We start from the raw sequence: 22111 nt of genomic DNA, 5'->3' as shown, positions 1-22111 counted from the left end.
GCTTAAAATTTGTTTTACACCCACGATACGTTTTATGAGCAGAAAAGTCTTGTGAGCATGCGCCACAAGGATCATAATTGCGTGATATTCAGCGCTTAAAAAAATTTCCTAGTAGAAACCAAATATTTCGCAGTAGGATACATGATTCTACAACAGTTTAGGACCTGCGACCTTCAAAAGGTAGACTAGCTAGACGCTTCATCTCATAGCCACTGCACTGGTATAACTTTCACGTCTCACTGTACCGTGGTGTACGCTATGTTGGCCAGACTTGACTGAGTCCCTCATGCAAAGGAAGTTAATTCAGGACACCCAGACGATAGGGTCAGAGAAGAGGCTGTACAGACGGTAATAGGAAAGGTGTACGCTTGGCCGGCCATCATGTCTAATACACCTACATGCACTCCAGCATATGAAAACCTATGGGTTCTGCACAGGCTCAATAAGCAACGTCAAAGAGAATCTTAAGATATGCCTGGAACGTGAAAGCATCTACGGATTGTTTGTGTAAACAGGTATAAGCAGCGAGCATGCTGCAAATGTAATTGATAGGCAAACGTCAAGGCTATCTTGGGGCGAATTTAACAAAAAGAAATGGTGCAAAAGATCCCAATTTCAAACTACATTGATGTTATATGTGCATGCACTATAAACACAGTCATCAGTATGTTAACTGTACGTAAACACTCAAGTGATATGATCAAACGGAACTAGAGGCCCCACTGCAATCGCCCAGTTATGTTTCTTTGCAGTGGAATAGGTCGGTATCTGTTAGTCGCACAAACAAGATTCTCTGATGGCATGGAGAAATAGCTGGAAAGTGGCTATGGAGCTCCAGCTGCTTTACACATTTTCTGTAATATCAGTTATTTGTTTGAAGTTTGCAATAAAATTGATCTCATTTGTTAGTCTTTTTAATTAATGAACGAAACTTTTCATGGCCACAAAACAGTGGTCGATAAACAAATGCTCACTTTCTTTGGTGGCTTGTAACGATTCACTAGAATTTCACATGGCCAACCCAACGAATCCATGGCTCGTACACTGCAGGGTAGTGCTAGTCTCCAAAAACATTTGCCAGGACGACTGGAAACTAGTGCGGCCCACAGGCTGCATAGGTGGAAACCAGTAGCCCACCCACAGTGCCATAAAACAGCTAATGAATGGAGTGAGTCTCTGCTAAATATTAAGCAGGTTCAAAGGGTAGGTTCGCATTGATAGATTTTGTGCCATCGTTCACTGTGCGTAGATTAACTATTTAACGGGCACAATAGTCATTTTTGTTATTTCGGACAGTTGAAGGGTTGCCTAAATGTTCTTTAACAAAACAAAAAGTGAAAGCTCTCAGGGATTTTAAAAACATTGTTTAGCCTCTCCAGCAATTGTCCCAGCCTGAAGGAACTCAGCTGATTGTTGGTGCCGACTGTCGTCCTCGCTTGCTAGCTCCCTGACCAAGCACATGAATGCAGTGACTAAGATGGTGACCAAAGTGAGAAGAGAAGGTGGATCCCGTACAACAGCCCTTGATCATCTAAACACCAGAAAAAAGCGCCGATGACTCACAGGCCACGACTAGGGCGTTAAAATACCTTTTGACATACATTTACAGGGCATTTACAACCTTTTATCAAAAAAATCTTGATTACACACAGTCCCTCCATGGAAGGGGTTTGTTTCTGACAAGGTCGTTGAAATTTGTTATTAGTGACAACATAAACTCATCATTGGTCCCTTTCATTCAGCACACTTACGGGCTTCGTTTTAAAAACCCTGCTGTTTCTATTTCACGTATAAATGAACTGCTTATGCAATATTCTCTTATTTACCTATGTTCGAAGTAAACTGTGTTATACCGTAAAATGTGATGTGCCGAGTGCATGCAGGTGTAACATTCTTCAATAGGACATGCAGAACATGAAGCTCAGTGCTGATAAACTTAAATCAGGGAAAATAAAGCTTCCCATGTTGCTTCTTTATTTTTGTAACTATTCTCTCTACCAAATACCTTGGTGGTAAACTCAACTAAGCTCACCTTTTCCCTAGGCCTTTATAATTGTTTTGCTCTGCAATTATACATTCTCAGCTGGAGCATGCCTGCTGAATTCAGGCCCCAACCACGCTTTACTATTTCTCAATTGCAGCTGTATGAAATGTTGCTCTTTAGGTTTTGCCAATGATTTCCAACAGGCCATTTATTTGGTGTCAGAACCATTTTATACCTTTAATTGCTATTTATAGCAAACAGTATTATATAATTTTTCATAACACATTTTGTTGTAACCTCATTCAATGATTTTGTTACCCCGCCAGCCTGGTTCATAAATCTTTGCGTGACCATGCCCGTCTTGCAGCTAATCTGCATTAACAGACACCACACATTTTGGCTTTCCAGCGTAGCTTTGGTGTCCGCAAAAAGGAATCTTTTTCTTGGCTCCTCTGCAGCGCTTTGTAGAAAAAGATCACTTGCTGGTTTGGCTTTCCCGCAGGGCTCTAGTGTAGTGCAAGAAAGTATTGCGTGCTTATTCCTTTTTTGTTGAGGTTTTAATGCTGTGCATCTTCCAGAAGAACCCTGGCATTTTGTTTAGAAATGGAACTTCACAGCACAAACAGTGCAGAGAAAGTAGAGCTACTCACTTTTTGCATAGACACGGAAGTTTGGCAGATCACTTGTCATTGACAAGCAAGTGTTTGATTTCTGGCTTAAGGTGCAATGCTGGGATAGTTTACTAGCTGGGGGAAAAACACAGCACTGATAAACGGTACTGAAGTACTAGGAAAGGTGCCGTGATCAACATGGTTTCCATGTGTTGGCAGCTTTTTGGTCCAGTGTTTTTCATGAATATTTGCCAGGGGGCCTTAACATGACCTGCTTTTGTGTAACAGAAATGTCAACAGTGAAGCACTTATCAATGCTCACATGCTGCTCATTGATACCAGAGCAAAAGTACGTTCAGCAGTCATTTTATTGTTAAAGCCACCCATGATCCATACACCTTCCAGCTGTACTGCAACTTTCACAAACACCGACAGACATTCACATCTACGCACGTGGCCTTGGCTCCAGTTCTTGCACAAGGAATTAAGAAGTACTCTTGGGAGAGGGCAATGTCACGCTCGACACCAACCATTACCCCGAAGTTGTACTTGATGAACTATTTTTTACGCCTGTTGGCTTAAAGGATTGTTTAAGTGCCCGTTTTGTGGAAGAAAAAGAAACAGCTAATGGGCACACAACACACAACCCGTGAATGTGTTTTTTAGCAGCTGGCTTCTGACGAGACTTGCATCATTGTTGGGACATTTTATAAAGCCCCTTACCACTAAGTAAATTCACTTGAGCAATTTTTCAAAACAGTTTACACAGTGCGGAGTTAAAAAGCAATAGAATGTGAAACGTCCCCTCACAATTGGAAACTCTTCCTGTTCACTACCCCAAAGGCTTTGACAGTAGACGCTTAAGCACGCTTCACCAGTTGCGAATACAAGCATTAGTGTCAAGTTGAACTACGCAGAGTGCTTGAGATGGGCATATAGATGTCACAGCCACTTGGAATTTGTGCAAAGACTGCAAGCCTCCGAGATAAGCTCTCATCATCATTAGCCCATCCTGCTGAGAGTGAATGAAAGTATTGTGCCTGGTTATGTTCAATTCCAACCAAGCCAAACACAAGAGTAAAGAAGGAACGAGCCTATCAAAATACATACTCAAAGCAGATGCAGGAGGAAGTTCTGTTGCCTAACCAGGTTAGAGGAGGCGAAAGGTACTGGAGCGAAGGAAAGGGAAATAAGAGCCAAGCAGTAATTTTAAGCCTTGCCTATCATTTCATTAAGACTTCCTAAGTTGAAAGCACAATGGTACTAAGCAACAAATCTGAGCATAGATGAACAATAACTGAATTGTCACTTGTTAACCTTATGCACACCAGACTTTTAAAGGACTATTAGCAGAAGTTCCAAACTTGGCTCACACGGCGATCTTATCGGCTGCACTTCTCCCATGCTTGCACAGTTGGAGCTTGAGCCTCCTTGCACAAGAAGCCAGCCAGTCAGCGAATGGTTTCAGTGGTATCTTGAATAGATATATCTTTGGACGGGCATTAGGGCTCCACCCACGGAAGTGCAACTGCGCTCCCTGCACGGATTCTGCAGCGCTACGTGCACAGATCGTTTCTGTGGAATAGTCAGGATACATTTCTCGGCGACAGTACTACTGCCCCGGGGGAAAAATTGCAGAAGCTACATGCGAGATCGGATTGCGTTCGATGATGCCGTGCGCTACCTGACGACACTCGATTCGTGCACACGCTGACACTACGTCGCTCGCTACGGCGCGACGCGATGGAAAATACTGATCCCTACGTTTTATAATTGAGCCACCACTCCAGAATCAGAACACAAGGCTTGGCATGGAAGAAGCGAGGCACAAGTAGACAACAAATGCAGGCGCGTAAAGCAAATAGCACGCGAACTGCAAAACAACGTGAAGCTTACAAAATATTAAACGACAACAGTACAGTTCTAGGAGCATGTAAAATGCGGGGCGAAGCAGCGTGCAGAAAACAATGCGTTAGGCTTACCAAGACGTGCAACAGCAAGTTCACAAAAAATACCCAATCTAAATAATTACAAGCACACCTCCCAACAAGAAAAAAGCGCCGCGAGGCAGCGCTGTACAGGGAGATAAGGACGTAACGATGCGTCAGGCCTGCCATTCGAACCACGGGCGGAAAACATCGGGACACAAGACACGAACACCCGGCTGCCGTCGTCAACACAAAAAAGTGGCATGATCAAATGACGTAAATATGACGTTTGTTTTGTGACGTCACAGGAAGTCACGTGATTACTTTAGCTTGACGTCACTTCTGCGTGGCAGCAGCTGTTGCCAGGGGGGCGCAGCTCGTGCCACACGCGTGGCAGGAGACTTAACCTTTCAATAAACGTTCTCTCTCTCTCTCTCTCTCTCTCTCTCTCTCTCTCTCTCTCGTTACAGTCGACTCCCGTTCACACGTAGTCCACGGGGACCGCAAAACACTTCGAGTTAGCCGAACTTCCAATAAACAAAGAGCAGAATAAAAGCATTGTTACTAGCCCGCAACACGCCTCCTTTCTCGATATTGATCAGAATATCGACTTTCGTCGCCAAGTCGAGCGTACGACTCTACTTGCCGAGCTGGTTTCTTCCCAAAGTAACACGCTAGAGGTTTGCTCAAGTCTATCTAAATTTACCGCGTTCCACTGCTCCAGGCCGAGTGCCTAACACCCAACTACTTGCGGCGCCATCTGTACTTGTCACTCAGCAACGCTCGCCCCCTCCTTGCTCCCAACGGAAGTTTCGCAGGACGGTAGATTAGAAACATATATAGTGCGCCCCTCGTCGCCAATCATCGATTTGCGGCTTCTGTCGCTTGGCGATGCACGGTCGACAGAGTAGTTGGCCGTGTTGACGGTCTCTCGCGTGCGAAACTTCCGCTTTTATCAGCGCATTTCTTCCTATCGGTGCAACCGTGCAACCGTCTCTCGCAGTGTAAAGCCGCCTGGAGCACGTACCACTGCTCAACGTTTTCCAACTTCGTACTGCCGCATTTCTACACAGTCAGTGACCAAGCGGAGGTGGTGTTGAGCTCCTTTGTTATTATCACGTGATTCGCGCACATCGCCTCCCGAATAGTATCATCTGGAGTTCTTCCAATCGCTCCCCTCTGCTCATTACTGTTCGAACGGTTTTCCGTTCAGGTTTCGAGATAAGGGTAAGATTTGTCTTCAGGTGAGTGCCGTATGAAGGGGAACGTTTTGTTTCTCTCCTACGATTCGGGGTTGTCTTCGAATTTTCGAAGTTTGCCTGTGCCCAAAGAATGCCAGTTGTATCGGCTTCATTGTGACATAAGTATGAATAGCTACAGAGACTCATAATAACCTCGAAAAACGTACGCTTTTTAATTCGGGCAATGATTAGCAGTAACCTAATTTCTTTAACATTCAGCAATTGCCGCAGACGCCCCATGGATTCTGTTACGAGAGTTTCTTTAATGTTTTTTGCCTTGCATACCAAAGCAAACACATACTCACGCCACGGATGCGTTGAGGCAGTGGCATTTTTTCCCCTTATTGCAGCAAACATAATTCCAAACAAGTGCTCAATAGCCAGGAAAACAATTTTAACAGGAAGTTTCTGAACAAGTGTGTCTCACGGGAAAAGAACTAAACAAAAGTTGTTGACTTCTAACCAAACCGACTACTCTGTACACATACTTCTGTGTTACAGGCAGGTTGCACTTATGTTCATTGCGCTGAGCAGCAGCGTTTTTACACACATTATTCTGTTTTGCGGCGTATTATTGTGTAGTGTGCTTTTACACCAGCACCCGCACCATCGATGCGGTTGCTGGTGCTCTGTACCCGTTATATTCTTTGCATCGCAAAGAAAACACCACATATATATATATGCAGTGATTCATTTCTTTCTTTTTTGTGACAAACAATTCCAAACAAGAGCCGAACAGCAAGAAAAAACAGTCTTAAGCGGACGTTTTTGAAGAAATTTGTCATGGGAAAAGAGAGAAGCGAAGGTTACTGGCTTCTAAGTGGCTACTCTGGGAACCTGGGAACGCCTACTCCGTCCGGTGTTACTTTCGTGTTGCCCTGGTGTTCATTGCGCTGAGCATCAACGCCGTTTCACACATTACGGTGTTTTACAGCGTCATTTTTTTTTTTGCGGGAAAGGCCCCTTGCTCATAGCGGCATCTGTACGCGAAATTCAGTGTACGTAAGCATTGTCGTCCTGGTTCAGTTATCAACAGCCACCGTTATCGAGGGTCAGGGCACAGGCCTCTTCAGTAGTGTCGTGATGACAAAATACGTGAAAAAATAGCAGCTCGTTTAGTGGCGAAGATCCCAAGATGTCGGGGCGGGGGGGGGGGGGGTATCTAATAGCCGTGGCCCCGGCCGTGGCCAATCAGATCGTAACTCAAAAAGGAAAGGAGATACCGATGCGCTCGTTATGGTTGTCTTTTTGTTCGCCTTATCGTATCGCTTGGCTCTTTAAGCGGCCCAGCAACAATGCAGATAAGCGTTTTCCCTCTTTACTTCGTTGGAAGCACTTTACACAGCCGGTCTGGACGCGCTCGCAGGCAGGGCGCGCGCCCAGGCCGGCCGTGGTCGTGCGAACGCTGCAGTTATCGCCAGCAGAGAGCGGCACTGCGTGATTTGCTCAACGCAGGAGGCACGTCCTTCGGTTTCTTGTTGACTTTCTAGGGTCTTTTTAAAGTGGCTATCGAATTTTTCTAACTCACGATGTCACCCGCGTTGGCGTCCGTAGTCCGCATCGCTCCCCCTACACTATATAAAAAAAGAGTACTTACCGGCGCCAGGTTTCGACCCCACGACTCTGCGGGCGGAAAGCAAGGTACATGATGCTCAACCCACTGGGCCACAAAGCCGACACAGAGCAGAAGGTTACGAACGCGCCTTATATCCTTGACTCATTCAACCGTTGGCCACAGGTGCGCCCTCTCCCCCGCATCCTCCTCGCCTTCTCTCCGCTCGCAACACCCTCTCTCGCCGCGTTCGGTTCGGGCGCACAACAGGTGGGGACGTGCGCAACACCCTCTCTCGCCGCGTTGGGCTAGCCACCTTACGTTGGGTTCGCGCTGGCATTGGATTGGATTCGATTGGATTGTATTGGTTTGGATTGGATTAAAGTGGATTGTGTTGCGTCATAGCCGCGCCACGTTGCGTCATAGCCGCTCCATGTTGCGTCATAGCCGCGGCAGGGGGTTCACGGCACGTTTAACGTTTCACCATCGACTTCATCGACAATGTCTACGCTGGAAGACAACAATTACAACAACAACCAATACGTAATCCATACGACTTGCAGGCGCGCCCCCCGCGGAAATGCTTTGCATTTGATCGTGCCCCTCGCGAGGGGGATGTTTCTTTTTTATGATAAAAAGTTACCCACACGCCAATTCTGGTGCGGACAAGCATCAGACGTTGACCGAGCGCAAAGAAACAGCAGGGAGAGTGATCCTGAGTGAAGCAGACGACAAATGCGAGAATCCCTAAGCTGACGTCACGGAGGCGCGCTTCGCAGCGCCGCCTGTGTTCGCGCTCACCGCCAATACGCCTCGAGCTTCGCGATCGCTGCGCCGCCTGCCGCCGCTTCTCCGCGGCGTTGACGGGATGTGGGCTGCGTGGCTGATACCGGTTCGTGCAGTGTTCTGCTGCTGTATCGCTTCTTTTTTTATCAGTAAATCTTGGAAGTAAAGGCGACCTTTACAAGGCATGCCATGTGTATGATTTACTCAGTAATTACAAAAAGCAGACGACGTTCAAAGCGCCAAACGGGACGTCAATCTGGGAGTGCGAGTGCGTCCCTTCGTGCAAATTTTTTGCAGTCAAATATCCTTGCTTGTAGGAGGCACTCCGCTTTGGCTATGACGCTGTGCCCAAAAGCTGTTGTTGCAACCGTGTGGGCCGACCCGAGACAAGCTCCGTCGCCAACGACATACATTTGGTAGCGTGGTGTGAAGTGAGCGGCCAGCCACTTTCGCAGCCGGGAAGAAGTCCAGAAGCCGTAGGGTAGCGCAACTGTTTACTTCATAGTGAGAGGTGAGCCGAAGCCAAAGAACAATGCCCCGACGGGTGAGGTAACCGTACGGGACTCGAGCAGAGTGACAGCATGAATTCACTGCTCAAGCAGGAATGAAACTACAGCGCTTGGGCGAGGTCTATTTACTACCCGCTACGGAGGCTCAGTGGCTAAGGCGTTGCGCTGATGAGCACGAGGTGGCGGGTTCGAATCCCAGCCACGGCGGCCGCTTTTCTGATGGAGGTGAAAAGCAAAAACGCCCGTGTGTACGAGATTTCGGCGCACGTTAAAGATACCCAGGTGGTCAAAAGTAATCCGGAGCCCTCCACTACGGCGCGCCTCATCGCCTGCGTTGCGTCGGCGCGTTAAACCCTACAATCAATCAAATCAATCAGTTTTTTTTACTGCTGCAACATAAACATTGATTATGAGGTTTAATGCGCCGACGCTACACAGGCGATGATTCGCGCTGGATTATTTTTGGTCACCTGGCCACCTGATTGGTCACCTGGGTTATTTTTGGTCACCTGGCCACCTGATTGGTCACCTGGATTATTTTTGGTCACCTGGCCCTGGATTATTTTTGATCACCTGATGATTTTAAACGTGTGCCGAAATCTCGAATACGCCGGTGTTTTTGCTTTTCGCCTCCATTAGAAAAGCGGCCTCCGCGGCCGGTAATCAAACCCGCGTCCTTGGGCTCAGGCAACATTAAGAAAAGCGGCCGCAACATCTACAACATTGCTCGAGGGAGGTCACTCAATCGCGCAAACAGTCCGGACGGAAAGAAAATATTCATTTGAGCAGGTTTCTAAGTTATCTGACGAGCGTAGAACAGTAATACTTGGCTGAACTTGTTTGTATCTTGTGATTTAAGCCACGAGGCTACATTCTAGACTTCGTGAATTCCCCTTGAAACGGCCATGATATTTGCGTAGGAAAAACGCAAGCGATCAGTGACGTGTGCGCGTATAGCTATGAAGACATGCAGTGCAATTTTACGCTTACATTACAAACATCCCTACCAACTTACTCAATATATTAGACAAAAGAAACACCTACTATGTATTCTAATAATAAAGACGGATGCGGGGGCTGCCAGAAAAACGAAAAAAAAAAACGTATCATTTAAGGTTAAAATTGTGGCGACGCCACAAGGAGACCAAGTAACGTTTATACTCGGGCGTGTGTTCAGCTAACGAATATCATAAAATATTTTTACGTATCTATTTATTTCATTCAATCACTTCTAGTAGCATAATTGAGCTCTCGGTTTTAATTTTAACGCAGAAGCTCTTTGTTGCGTTATCGCCTTCTTGGCCGTCGCTGCCTCCACGCTATCGTCTGCTGCTATGTTAAAAGTTTATGGCGTGACCACATCAAAAAATCAAAAAAAAAAACAACAACAAAAAAATGGCCGTGACTACTGGTTGTATGATGCGGGAAGGAAAGGGAAATGCTACGCCTGATAACGGCTGACCGTAGTCATGCCGGTGATTCATTTATTCGTCAAGCTCGAACGATAATGGATGAAAAAGACAGCTTCCCTTTATTTTTTTTCTTATTTTCGATCGTGTGACCCCCAAGCTTGCCAGGAGAAGTGTGGACAAATGCAATGCGTTTGGTTCTCTGCCATGAGGAGGCATGTACTTCCCCCTTGTGTTGCTCTTGCACAACGGACTGGCGGTACTGAACACCGGTGATCACACCTTATATCGCGGCAAAACATCAAGTGCTCTCGATATTACCTTTGTTTCGCTCCAGTTGCTGCCCGCGGTGCATTGGCACGTAGGTGTGGAGGCACATGGGAGTGATCATGTACCTACGTACATTTGTCTCGATGGTGTCTCCGGTTGCCATCGAAGGCGCGGAGTCAGCTGCATTTTTGGGGGGATGTATGCTGCTACTATTGATTAATCGCAACCATCTCTCACGTCGTACGAAAATCTCATATGCGAGATGAAACGTGTTCGGAGTTCCTCCATTAAAGTTCTGCAGCTGCCAAAACCGCACTCTGTGGCTGACACTGAGTACGAAAAACTCCGCGCGTTGCGTCGTAGAGCAGAACGACGGGCCCGCGGAAGTCACCAGAAGACATACGCGCTTCCAGGCGTGTGCAGAAGCAAATTCAAAGACGCCTACAAAAATTGGCCAAACGAGAATGGCAGAAATTCTGCTCCAAACTGGACACCCGAAAGCCCCTTTCTCGAATATTGAGCCTGATCCGAATCCTTCCCATACAGCCGACACAGCGGCGTCTCTTCGAGTCTATAGCCCTCAAGCGGCGTGTTAGTGTTGTGAATGTAGCGGAAGAATTTTGCGTCAAGATCACTTCGGCACCAACAACCGCATCAGCACTTGGTCCACGCTGAATTGACACTTCGCAATGTAATGCTGTTAGCACAGACGTTCCCTTCACAATGGCCGAACTGTTTGCTGCACTTGGGTCGGTTAACCCAGATTCGGATTCCTGGCCCTGACGGCATTACATACGCAGCATTGTTTCACCTGGGCAACAAGGCCAAAACATTCCTATTTGCAATTTTCAATCGTTCCTGGGAGTCCGGCTGTTTAGAGGCTAGCTGGAAATTGGGTGTTGTTGTACCTTTTCTTAAACCCGGAAAGGTACACACGGACGTCCACTCTTGCCGACCGATTACTCTACTGAGTTGTGTCGGTAAGCTTATGGAGAAAATGGTGCACCTACGCCTCAATCGGGACTTGACGAACAGACGCATATATCCTCAGCAGATGTCGGGTTTCAGAAAAGGCAGGAGCAGCATTGACAATGTTCTAGCCCTCGTGAGTCATGTCAAGCGATCCAAAGCCGAGCGTCGCATCACCATTGCAGTGTTTGTCGATGTTAAAGCAGCGTTTGATTCTTGTGTCGCATGAATCTATCCTGATAGCCTTGAAGTCCGTCGGAGTTCGAGGCCGAATGTGTGTATGGCTCTGCAATTATCTATCCGGCAGGTCAGTGTACATGTCCACTAAGGATGGTGACACTGCACTTCACACGGTGCGTCGAGGTGTCCCCCAGGGAGGAATTTTAAGCCCAACGTTATTTAACATTTTCCTAATTGGAATCGAGCAGTGTTTGCCGCCATCCGTTCAAATTTCCCTTTAGGCTGATGAAATATGCATTTGGGGCTCACGATGCAACCGGCGGATTTTCCGCGCAAGGCTTCAAAGGGCCATTAACTCAATGGCAACCTTTCTGACAGCACGGGACCTCGAAATATCGGCGGAGAAGTCTGCTGCGATAGCCTTCAACAGGCGGGATCTCCCCGGTATCTCCTTAAACTCGGAGGTGTTCCTATATCTTGCGTTGACAGCCACGAATTTCAAGGAGTGGCTTTTGACAAGAACATGACGTGGTCCCCACATATACGGCAACTGAGGCACAAGCTTGAGGCGTACGCATCGATCTTCCGCATGATCTCCAGCTGCGCGGGAGGTGGCTCGGTGGCGTCTCTCATCAGGCTCTACAATGCACTCTGATGGGGATTGCTTCGCTACAGCTTGCCTGCCCTCGAGCCTCTCACAAAAACCAACTCACGGCTTCTAGAAGGCTTACAAGCCAAAGTGCTTCATGTGTGCCTTGGGGTGCCTCAAAATACTTCAACCCTTGGGACCCTCAGGGAGAGCAGGAACCTCTCTCCAACGGTTCTCTGCCAGCAAGAACTCCTTCGTGCACGCTTGCGATTTGTGACGAGGACTGTCGACCCTCCGCTGGCTTGTGACTCGGAAGCCGAGGTACGTGACTTATTACCACCAGTGTATCAGCGCCCACCAGAGCATACCAAGCCATCATGGACATTTGGCTCCTGGAAAATAACACTAACCGTTCACACTAAACTTTTTTACACCCTTTTTGGCCGGAAAGGGTGTAAAAATCTTGTCCCATGGCTAACACCCTTAAAAGGTGTTTTGGCAAAAAAAGGGTGTATGGATGAAAAAAGGGTGTTGAGCTCAACACCATTAAAAAAGGGTGTTGAGGATGCTCAACACCCTAAAAAAGGGCGTTGAGTCTCACACCCTTTTTTTGAGGTGATGGCATGCGCAGAGGCAATGTCAAACGGCGGAGCGCGCAGCATTCAACACAAACAGCCAATACGTACAAGTTACAGTTGGAACACGGGATGCAAGTGGTACAGGGAGTGCATACTTACTTAGCAATACATGTGCTGTTCTTGCTTTTATACCCAGCAGAGGAAAGCCCCCAGATGGAGTCGGTGGGCTTGTCGCAAAAAACTAATATTTTAGGGCTAATTTTGGAAGTATGGATTTTACTACGACAATATACAAATCAACACGTGCATTTGCAAAAACTTTTTATTTACTCGGTAGTTTTTCTGATACGTAACTTATAGAATTTTATTAAATATCATACAAATCTTCCCTACCACCTCAACACCCTTCAAAAAGGGTGTTCATAATTTCAACACCCTTTTTCCCAGAAGGGTGTGAAGCTACAAATTAGGGTGTTCGAAACTAAGAAAAAGGGCGTAAAGAAAAAAAGGGTGGAAGAAAAGACCGCCAACGAAGAAAAAAGGTGGAGAGGCCTCCAATTTTGGAGGCATTTTGTACCTGTTTACACGGGTGGACTGAACATTCTCTACAAGCGGGCGGGGGGGGGGGGGTTGTACCTCACGATGTTTACAGCTATATGAATTGGCATAATTTATTACCAGTGAAGCTCTTTAAGCTTCAGGAGGTAGTTTCGGTGGCATTAGCAAAAAAATACAAAGAAAAAGAACTGGGGCACCTGTAAAGGGTGCACCACCGCATAACAGTGAAGTCGGCTTTCGAGCTTGTTAGAGTGTGAGCTCAAGGGGCGTATGCGTGTGCGCACCTCTTACTGTACCATTTCAAAGGTACAAGTCTTTTTTGGATTCTAAAAGGTAAAAAAATTCGCGCAGCTTGCAATAGTGGTGCAAGGCTGGAGAAACAGCAACGCTGGGGGCCGACCTACCTTGTTTCCCTCTTGGATCTCCTGGAAATGTGGAGGGGGGGGGGCAAGGGGGGCACACTGGAACAGCTTTGTGAAATCCGGTTAAATTTGGCCTCATCCCTTAGTGGTCATCCTGGCTGAGCAAGAACATTGTAAAGCTTAGCAAACATAACAAAACTTAGCAACACCGGAAGAAACTAGGTCGACCCCCAGCTCCGTTGTTCTTTTATTGCAACTGAACACCTATTTCACACCGTTTCAACAACCTACAGAAAGCCAAGCGTGTTGCAGTTGGTAAACATCCTTTTCGCCACACGACTACAGTCTTCTTAATTTTGAAGGTTCAAACTGGTGTTTCACGTGCCAAAGCTAAACTTGGGGCATGTGGTGCACCGAATAAAAAAACGAGCGATCATTGCATAAGAGCAATTATTTTTTTTTGCGTTTGGAAATTTCTTGCGAGTAGAGGAGTATATGAGGGGATGTCTTCTTCTTTACAGTGCTATTAGCATCCGAACATGGCCTTATTCAATGAACAGCTGAACACCTTTTCCACACCCTTTCAACACCCTAAGAAAAACCAAGGGTGTTGAAGTTGATCAACACCCTTTTTTTCAAACAAAAAGGGCGTAGAGCTAGGAAAAGGGTGTTGAGACTCAAGAAAAAGGGTGTAAAGGCCTCCCAACACCCTTTTTCCACCTATGCTACACCCTTTTTGGCTAGAAGGGTGTAAAAAAGTTTAGTGTGTTCCCGGCATCCAGAGCGAAGCTAAGCTGCCTCTGCTTGCTCTGAAATTCTTTTCATTGTAGCACATTGCTACTACCTACCAAAATTACGCTCACATTTTCACGGATGGATCGGTGATACATCATCTGCCATCGGAATATAGATCTCATCAACCTGCACAAAAATTACCACAAAACAAGGTCACAAAACTTCCTGGATGGTCACTGAACTTACGGCCCTGCGTGCTGCATTGCAACACATTTTAACTGCTCCAATGCAGGCATGGGCAATCTTCACCGACTTTCGAGCAGCCCTTCAGCACCTCATGGTGCTGCCACAAGAGCAGCTTGCTCAAGAAATTAATGACCTGCACACGCAGGCAATAAACAACCACGTCGTTGTTGCGCAGTTGCTTCCATCTCACTGTGGTGTGGGTGGCAATGACGAAGCCGACAGAGCTGCTGCATCTGCGCATTTCAGCCCAATTATTACTCCAGTGCCTTTCACAAGGCGAGACGGAGCGACTCTAGTGTCATCGGTTGCCAAGAGCTCTCAGCCATTGCTGTGGACCGACCCAAATAAGAACTACGTTCCGTCGCACAAAATAGACCCACAGTGCCAATTTCGGATGCCAAGCGGTCTGTGCAAGCGAGATGAAGCTGTCCTGCATCACATCCGACTCAATTTGGCTTACACTAAGTATTTTCTTTTTGAACTTCGCCAGGATTCCTCACCTTTGTGCCCTACCTGTACAGTTCGCGAGGACCTGAAACATGTTCTCTGCACGTGTCCCCTCTACGAACTAGAGCGTACCACGGCTAAGCTTTCTCTGGGCCTGCCCGCGTCCGCCCAGATCTCTTCGAGGCACCTCCTTGGGCCCTGTCTTACAACCGGCATGGCAAGTCGCGCCACAAAAACGCTCTTAACATTCCTCCGGACCACTGGACTTGTGAGTGAGCTATGAGCTCACAGACAAATGACTATATTGCTTAATTGTGTGTGGGCTTTTCGTGTGCGCCTGTGTGTTTGAGTATTCATGTGTAACTGAGAGTTTTCATATATTTTCATCCCACCTTCAACTCCATTTGGTGTAACAAGTCGGGTGCCCAGCCTGGCTGCCTTCACTTGCCCATTAAAGATGTTGCTCTCTTTCTCTCTCTTGCATGAAACAATAACTGCTAATTTTATTGCCGTTCGTAAAAACAAAATACAGGACGTTATTTTCAGGCTCGGTTATCACCGACTTGGAAACAGCCAGAATTTTTTTTTTCACTAGCAAACACTTTTAAACCGCGCCTACCGCGAAGCTGCGGCTGTTGCAAATTCAGATTTCATGACGCCGAAGGTTCGTTAAAACTTTTGTCCTGTCTTGGGCGATCGCAAGCGCCATTTGCAAGCGCTTATGAAGAATCACGCGACTTTTACGGAGGCTAGAGTTGCCATTGTGCGACGCTCACGCTCCTTCCAAGTGTTTATAATACGTCACGTCTCCTCAGCCAATCACGAACAGGGTGTGGCCTACAAGCAGCATTTTTGTTGAATAGCAAATTCACTTCTACATTGTCATGATAGTCGCATTTCGTTTCGTTTTTCAACGCCGGCCAAGTATTATGCACCTTAAGTGGTGAGAAAAAAAGGTAAACTTTAGAACTGGTGCCGGCGAACGTCAGGAAACTTCAGAATGACGAAAGCACGCACAGCCGCTTTGCAAGCCTGAAGCACGTGACCAAATGTGAAAGCCAACCGGGCAAAGCTTCCTGAAAATTCACCCAGAATTCATGAAGCCGAGAATAGGGCACCTGCATTTTGATTAAGGTTGAAAAAAGACATGCAGGGTTCATTTCAATTCAAGCCTTGTAAAATATCGGCGCAACGCTTCAGACACTGGGTTATAGCTGGCTGAGAAATTCCCACTCGCTTACTGAAGCCGAAGGGGGCACTGCAAGCGGTATGAACATGAAATGTAGTGCACTCAATCGGCCTCTGTCCTGATTTATTTGATTGATTGTAGGGTTTAACGCGCCGACGCAACGCAGGCGATGAGGCGCGCCGTAGTGGAGGGCTCCGGATTAATTTTGACCACCTGGGGATATTTAACGTGCGCCGAAATGTCGTACACACGGGCGTTTTTGCTTTTCGCCTCCATCAGAAAAGCCGCCGCCGCGGCCGGGAATCGAACCCGCGTCCTCGTGCTCAGCAGCACAACGCCTTAGCGACGGAGCCACCGCGGCTTTTTTATTACCTTTTTTGTTACAAAGGAACACGCGTCAACGCCGGATTAAAAACTGCCGCCCATGCTTTGGTTGGCTTAAAGATTTAAAATAAACATCAAATGTTGACAGCCCTTCCAATACACATAACCATTCCAGTTCAGGTTCCAGCAAACGATACACTTCAAGTAGGCTGGTTACACTTTGTGAGAAATTCTTGCTCACTGTCATGCATTGACATCACAGTGGCGCACGGCCATACGGGAGCGCCAAATTGCGTGCAACCCTAGGATCATTATCATGTCGTACGGCACTTCATCCTTTTCCACTGCCAAGAAACGTATCCCATGCGGCGTGACAGGAAGATCTTTCTTTATCGTTCTCTGTAGAACATCCCAGAAAAAGATGGCGTCCCAGCACTATATAAAAACGTCTTCAATGCTTTCGGGTTTTTTGCACAAAGTGCACGTTGAGGACCAGCCAAGGAAAAGCCTTTTTCACTACATCCATGTGCCAACGGAAAGTGTGCCGGTGTGCAGCTTAAAGAAAAATGTTTTTTACCGAGGCGGGGACTACCATTTTTTTCACCCGCGACAAAACATCTTGGCCACCGCCTGCCCCATACAATGAACGATACAGAGGTACTGGAAAGAGCATTTCGTTCAAGTTTTTCGTTAATGTTTTCCTCGATACATTCGCCAAATACTCCATGGTGAATCTAACGGACAGAAAATTAAAAGATTGCACCACTTCTTTCCAGAAACCCATAACGGCATATGTTTCGGTGCTTGTTGACACAATAAAGCCTGCAATTACATTTGATAGTGTAGTTTGTACGTTAGTCCTCAGGAATGGATGTTTTACGTCCCGCAATAGCAAAAAACGGCTTACAATCTGCCTTACAAAAACATGGGCCAATCCAACACCGCCTTGCCTTACAGGCCGAAAAAGATTACTTCGGCTCATGCGTTCCCACGTAGAACCCCAAATAAACACACCAAAAACACGATGTATCTTTTGCACTTGCGTTCGAGAACAGTGTATTGCTTGCAGCACCTGAGCCACCGCGGCGGGTGTCTCTTTCCTGCGCAGGGTGCCAATGCTTTTTCGGCCACACTGCAGCTTGGTCATCAAAAAAAAAAAAAAGAAGCAGTAGCTTTTAGTGTAGAAAGTAGTAGATTGGAACAGTTAGTACTCCATTCTTCGTGGAGCTGAGCGCAAAAGGTAAAAGTGCCCTTCCGTCCTGTCTTTCCGCCGTCCCTGTCCATTTTTGCGTTCGACTCGACAAAGTAGTGTCAAAAGGGTTCGCGTCTATGGTGATGCCTGAATAATTAAAGACGCAAACCTTGGGAATTGTGTGTGAGAAAACTTACCGCAGCGGTGATGATAAAGGTGGCGCTGCAATGGCAACCTATTGCGAACTACATGACTTTGTCATTCCAGCTAACACAATGGCCGAGAACACCTGCCGTGCGCCGGTAGCGTTGGCAAACTTCGTGCGCCAGATCCGTGGAGTCCTCTTGGACATTACACCCCATTTGCTGAGGACACTCCTGGAATACCTCATGGCATCAGGGGCGCACTCGGAAGCCGACATCGCGAAGATGGACGAGCATCAACTGGCCGTTGTCCTTGGTCTCGAGGATGCACGACTACTGCTGCTCTACTTCAAAATGCGACGTAAGTGTGACGAAATTTGTGACCGCCTGAAATGGGACCGAGAAATGGGTCAGCGTCTGGGGTGGCCCAGGGCGGGTCGCTCCGAGGGTGGAATAGCAGGTGGAAAAGTGTAAGCAATGAACGTACTGTTTAATGTGTCCCACTTCAAAATAGACTGTCCTTGAGGCACGTGTTCAAGGTGCTTCTGAAAGCGGAGCGTCGTCTCCTCTACCAGGTTAGCGACGGGGGGAAACGAAACTTGCTTCCGACCGTACGTCTGTTTTGATATGGAGTGGAAGCCCCGAGATGGTCTGGATTAGATGTCTGTTGAGGATGTTCAGCTCGTTTAAATGGCGGGGACGCAATTCATAAACGGGGAACCCGTAAGTCATTCGTCCGTGCGCAACGGCACGAGCAACAAAACAGGTCTCCATAAAGTAGTATGATGGCGGGTGGTTCACCCACTCTCTAGATGGCCCCCCAAAAACACCCTTTGTGGCTCCTGAACGGCTCCAATTGCACACCCCGATCATGGTCGTATTAGAGTGTCCTCGCCACAACTTAAACTGTGCATATCGTGCTAAGTGAACCCTCACAGTGTAGTGAAGACTTTATATGAACAATATTCCCCTACCCTTTTTCCCATGTCCCCCAACAGGGCCTATTAGCCTCCTCCTATAATAAAGTCATCCATTCCATTCCATTAATGACAAGCTCTCGCCTTCAAAGCAAGTAAGCAACAAGTGCCCCAAGGAAATTTCGTATCGAAACGCAGACGAAGGGTTTCGATAGCGTAACTCCGAGCAGCAATTATTGTTAATGTGGCCCGTTTCCATCATCCGCTTGCTTTGTTTTGCCAGTCGGCCTTAGTCACGTGATTGCATTGTCTGCCGCCAACGGTGGAAATGGGCAGGAACTGTTTCTTAGGACGAAAAAGTTCAAACAAAAAGCCGGTACGAACGCTTGAAGTAAAAAAATAAATTAATTTTGTTGTGTATTACACATTTATCAAATAAAAGCGCGATGAAGTAAAGTAGTTGGATTCGCTTGCCCCAAGTAGCCATCAGTGCTACAGTGGAGCGAGAGAAAGCGCTGAAAAATGCGTCACGCCCCAGTCGCGCCTCCTTGGAGTGCACCGTCCTGGACCGGTGACATCACCTCAGTAATCACCAAATAGTAGCATGAATCGCTTTTTTTAAAGCGCTTGAACTCCGCCTCGAAATATTATCAACATATTACGCGGGCGTGGCTAGAGCTCGTGTCTCCCGAATACCGTTCAATTTAGGGCATTCTGGATGAGCACCCCAGTGATATGAGGGCTCCAGATTAATTTGGACCACCCGTGGATGTTAAAAGTGCGCTGAACTCTCGACACTCGGGCGTTTCCGCCTTTCACCACCACTAGAAAACAGGCCGCCGCGGCCGGTATCGAACTCACGTCTTTGGGCCCACTACAACATCGCCTTAGCCACTGAGCAAGCGCAGCAGGTTGCGACGACAGCGAACGTCTTGGTAAGTGCCGAGTGGAACATGACGTAGACCTACAGAAGCGATCAGCAGGCGTAAAGAGGAACTGAGGGAGCGAGCGGCAGACTGGGCATTCCGCTGTTCTCTCCCTCGTTCATTGAACTCCGGAAGGGTGAACACAAGCCAGTCCCCTCTGCGAAGGTGGATGAGTGTCCGATTGCGTAGTTGATTTAGTTGCTGTAGCACACGACATGGAGGTGACAAAGAATTTAGGTGACAGGTATGAGCTAACTTTTTCCTCTTGAATGTTGATGGCGGTCATCCGTAAGAAAGACGCATGCGTACACGAACACGCTTTTTTTTTTACTCTACTTGTCTTCACAATGGTGCCTATTAAAACTAATGTACTCGAATGCTTGCCTAAATGATGAGACTTATGATGTTGAGAGAGACACAGAGAAACGTCACGCTGCTCCTAAGACAAGCACAAAGCACTCCCTACCAAACGACTACGTTCTGCACCGAATGCCGGACACTGCAAACAGACCGCATTGTCAAGTGTGCGAATCCATACCCACACTCTCCCACACGTACTGGACCTGCCCCAGAGCCCACAGGCCACAACATCTCCACCTTGGATGCCTGGGTGTCCCACCTGGGCAAGACGGCTTCGCATACTCACCATCAGGGGGCGATCATTCGATCTCAACCTCATGGAGCGCGGATATGGGTCGCGAAATAAATGTTTGCTCTCTCTTATAAGCTTGAGGGCAAAGTCATGTTTCAATCTTGTAAATGGCTGCTACTATTGACTAATAAACTGAAGATTATTTAACACACATCTGGACGTTCGTTTTAAAATTCCTCGTACTTCAAAGGCACGTGGAGCCTCCTGAGTTTTTGTCCTCGGACATGAAAAAAAAACACATGGGACGCCGGCGTATGCGCTTCTCTCAAAAAGAGTAACTCTTCTCTGCCCACCTTCTATAGGGATTTCTTCAGCGGAGTGCATGATTAAATCGCCGCTTCTATGGAGGTCGTCGTTGTAGACGCCGGCATTGTGGACGGAACAGCCTATCTCTGATTGCCGAGTGAATGGTCGGAGGTCTGAGCTGCATGCCTGTATACATAAGTGACCATAAATTACGATGGAACCTATAAGCACTCCTGATGATGTAGGGGCTGTGAAAGCATGACAGTGGAATTGTGACACGTGTCTGCTCATGATTAGGGTGGAAGCCATGCATGTGTGCCCTATGAGGTAGGAAATCCGGCGTTGTGAGCAGCGGACCTCCCTAAAATGCCACGTGTGCGCGTTAGATATGGCTGTCGAACGAAATGCTGCCAAGAGGAGAAAAAATTAACGGAGAGACAAAGTAGACTTTATTTTACCCATCCGTTCGGACTGCGGCCACCGCGGACCAGTGGGGGGTGTCCTCAGTGCAGGACTGAAATCAGGAAGGAAGGTTTATATGGCAATACGCGCGGCTGCGCGTGGCTCTTTGAAGCACGGGCGGGGTGTCGGAGAACCCGGGCATGCACGTGTATCTGCAGGCAACAGGATGAAACCTGTGTACGCTCCGGAAGAGATCGAGGAACCATAGACCATATTGTCAGGGACTGCACAGAGGTACGACTACCGCGGGGCTAGGGGGAAACGACGTTGCGGAGGCTTTGGGATTTGGGGTGAGGGGGAGCCTCAAGGCGCCTGGAAGAAAAGTAGGGAACAGGTAGAGGCGTTGGAGGAGTAATCGAACGGATGGTAATTTGGAACAGAAGGGGGAGGAAAAAAGCAAGAAACGCAAATGCTTGAGGAGTTGTTAACTAACTAACTAACTAACTAACTAACTAACTGACTGACTGACTGACTTACTGACTGACTGACTGACTGACTGCAACGGCTTACTTGCACGAATGCTTCGCTCTGTGGACAGCCAATGCACTCGCCATTTGTACAAGTGCGGCATGCACACAGACAGCTGGCTGGCGCCGCATCTTTTCAAAGTGCTACGAGTTGTGCCGCGCCTCCGCCAGATGGCGCCACGGGTCCCGCGACCGAGAGAAGACGCAGTGAAACATCCCCCTCGCGAGGGGCACGATCAAATGCAGAGCATTTCCGGGGGCGCACGACGTTAAGTAGTTTGCGTTACGTTAATGTTGTTGCACTTGTGGCAACTGCTGACGAGAGAGCGCCCGTCAGCAGTAATTTGAATGAGTCAGCGATATAAGGCGCGTTCGCAGCGTTCCCTTCTGTGTCGGCTTTGTGGCGCAGTGGGTAGAGCACCATGGACATTGCGTTCCGCCCGCAGGGTCCAGGGATCGAAACCGGGCGCCGGATAGTATTTTTTTTATATAGTAGGGACAACAACGGTGCGGACTACGGATGTCAACGCGGGTGACATCGTGAGTTACTGAAATGCTCTGCATTTAAAAAGGGGGAGGGAGCGATTGGAGTTTAAATCAGGGGAGAGGGGGAGTTCGGGGGGAGGCGACAAATCCGTT

At 47.6% G+C, this 22111-nt stretch overlaps 1 protein-coding gene across 1 annotated transcript in view; it reads left to right on the top strand.

Annotated features, from left to right (window-relative positions):
• Positions 1-5496: 5496 nt before the first annotated feature.
• LOC144149004 (uncharacterized) overlaps positions 5497-22111 on the top strand; it is a gene marked incomplete in the record, with an annotated part of 36562 nt that continues 19947 nt past the window's right edge. The window contains 2 exon segments of the mRNA XM_077680531.1: positions 5497-5767; positions 17927-18163. Of these exon segments, the coding sequence (XP_077536657.1) occupies positions 17935-18163 (229 nt within the window).

Source organism: Haemaphysalis longicornis, unplaced genomic scaffold (assembly GCF_048455015.1).
Source record: "Haemaphysalis longicornis isolate Haplotype H1 unplaced genomic scaffold, Haemaphysalis longicornis Haplotype H1 scaffold_8, whole genome shotgun sequence".
In the NCBI taxonomy this organism is placed as follows: domain Eukaryota; kingdom Metazoa; phylum Arthropoda; class Arachnida; order Ixodida; family Ixodidae; genus Haemaphysalis; species Haemaphysalis longicornis.
The sequence above is the reverse complement of the archived record's forward strand: the minus strand, read 5'-3'. Positions and strand labels throughout refer to the sequence as shown.